Source organism: Buceros rhinoceros, unplaced genomic scaffold, assembly GCF_000710305.1.
Source record: "Buceros rhinoceros silvestris isolate BGI_N320 unplaced genomic scaffold, ASM71030v1 scaffold6913, whole genome shotgun sequence".
Taxonomy (NCBI): domain Eukaryota; kingdom Metazoa; phylum Chordata; class Aves; order Bucerotiformes; family Bucerotidae; genus Buceros; species Buceros rhinoceros.
The window spans coordinates 2,913-4,274 of NW_010405288.1; the positions used below are offsets into that span (position 1 = coordinate 2,913).

The 1,362-nt window shown below is 60.1% G+C and overlaps 1 protein-coding gene across 1 annotated transcript in view; it reads left to right on the forward strand.

Annotated features, from left to right (window-relative positions):
* Positions 1-1,362, forward strand: part of LOC104491273 (sacsin-like) — a 14,529-nt gene that overhangs the window by 2,891 nt on the left and 10,276 nt on the right. Inside the window, exons 7-8 of the mRNA XM_010133659.1 lie at positions 45-78; positions 306-394. Coding sequence (XP_010131961.1) covers positions 45-78; positions 306-394 — 123 coding nt within the window. The remainder of the gene's footprint in view (positions 1-44; positions 79-305; positions 395-1,362) is intronic.

The window sequence follows — 1,362 nt, forward strand, 5'->3', positions numbered from 1 at the left end:
GCCTTGTGCCAATGGGACCTTCGTGGCCTTTGGGACTGCTTCAGACACTGTCTACGTGGACACGTCGGACTGCCCCAGGTGAGTCCTTGGTCCCAGGCAGCCCCATTCCCTGTGGGAGTGGGCAAGTGAGCTGGTTGCCCAGGGCACAGCTCCCACTTCTGAGATGAAACAAGGGTCATGGTCAAACCTGGGCGTTTGGGTGCCTCACTGCCCTCCTTCTCTCCTGTGGTATCATCAAGTAGGAGCTGAGCTGCCAGCCTCCCATTACTCCTCCAGTCCCCCAACACCTCCGCTTGTCTCCACAGGGAGCTCCTGCCCGGCCTGGCTGAGACCTTCCTGCCCTCGGACCTGGAGCCGGGCTTGGACAGCCTCCTGCGAGGCATTGCCAAGGCAGGTAAGAGACAGGGGGGCCCTGGACCATCTTCGGGTCCCCTGATTTATAATCCACCACCCCTGGACACTCTTGTACACCTGGGGCTCCTCTGCAACCCCAGTACCTCCCTGTACCCCCTGGGGTCCCTGATCCCTATCCGAAGCCCCTCTTTGGGCACCGCTCATGCATTTACTGCAGATCCTAAGTCTCACCATTTCTCTCATGCTTGGGGTGTGTTGTCTGAGCCCAGGGCCACCTCTCATATCCTGCATTTCTCGGTGTCACTGGAGAATGTCCTTGCTGTTGTTCCCATGTTCCCCCATCCCCTCTGCGCTCCCTCAGATCCTGGGTGTCCCTGCGTTCCCCATCTAAGGACCTCTGTGCCCCCCAGTACTGATGCCCCTAACACCCCTTTTTTTCTCAGATCTCTATCCCCACCGATTTGGGGTTCTGCTGTTCTTCCTATTCAGGGTTTCCACTGTCCTGCTAGAGCCCTGGTCCTCCCATCCCCAGTATGCACACTCCCCCCCCACCGCCATCTCCTGCATATCTTGGGTTCTTTTTTCCCTGCCAGGTCCCACACACTCTTTATCCAGCCTCTGCCTCCCACACACAGGTCTCTTCCCCAACCTGGTTCTGCTGGACCCAGCTGTGACTGCCCAGACCCTACGCTTGGCTCTACCTCGTGCCTGGATGTCCCAGTCTTCAACCCCAGTGACCTGGTGCCCAGCCCAAGGCCCTCCTCAGCCCCCATCCTCCTGGTTCCCAGCCCTTTGGCAATTCTTGGCCCACCATGTGGAAGACCTGGGCCCTCTGGAGGGGCTCCCTCTCATCGCCCTGTCCCCACTGAGTGCCCCCAGCATCCGTCTGGCTCCGCTGATACCCCAGTCCAGTCTTATCTTCCAGGCATGGGAGGACCAGTGCCTGCCACCTGCTGTGGCCTCTGTGCTGGCAGGGCTGGGTTGGTCATCAGGGCCCCCCGGCATGTG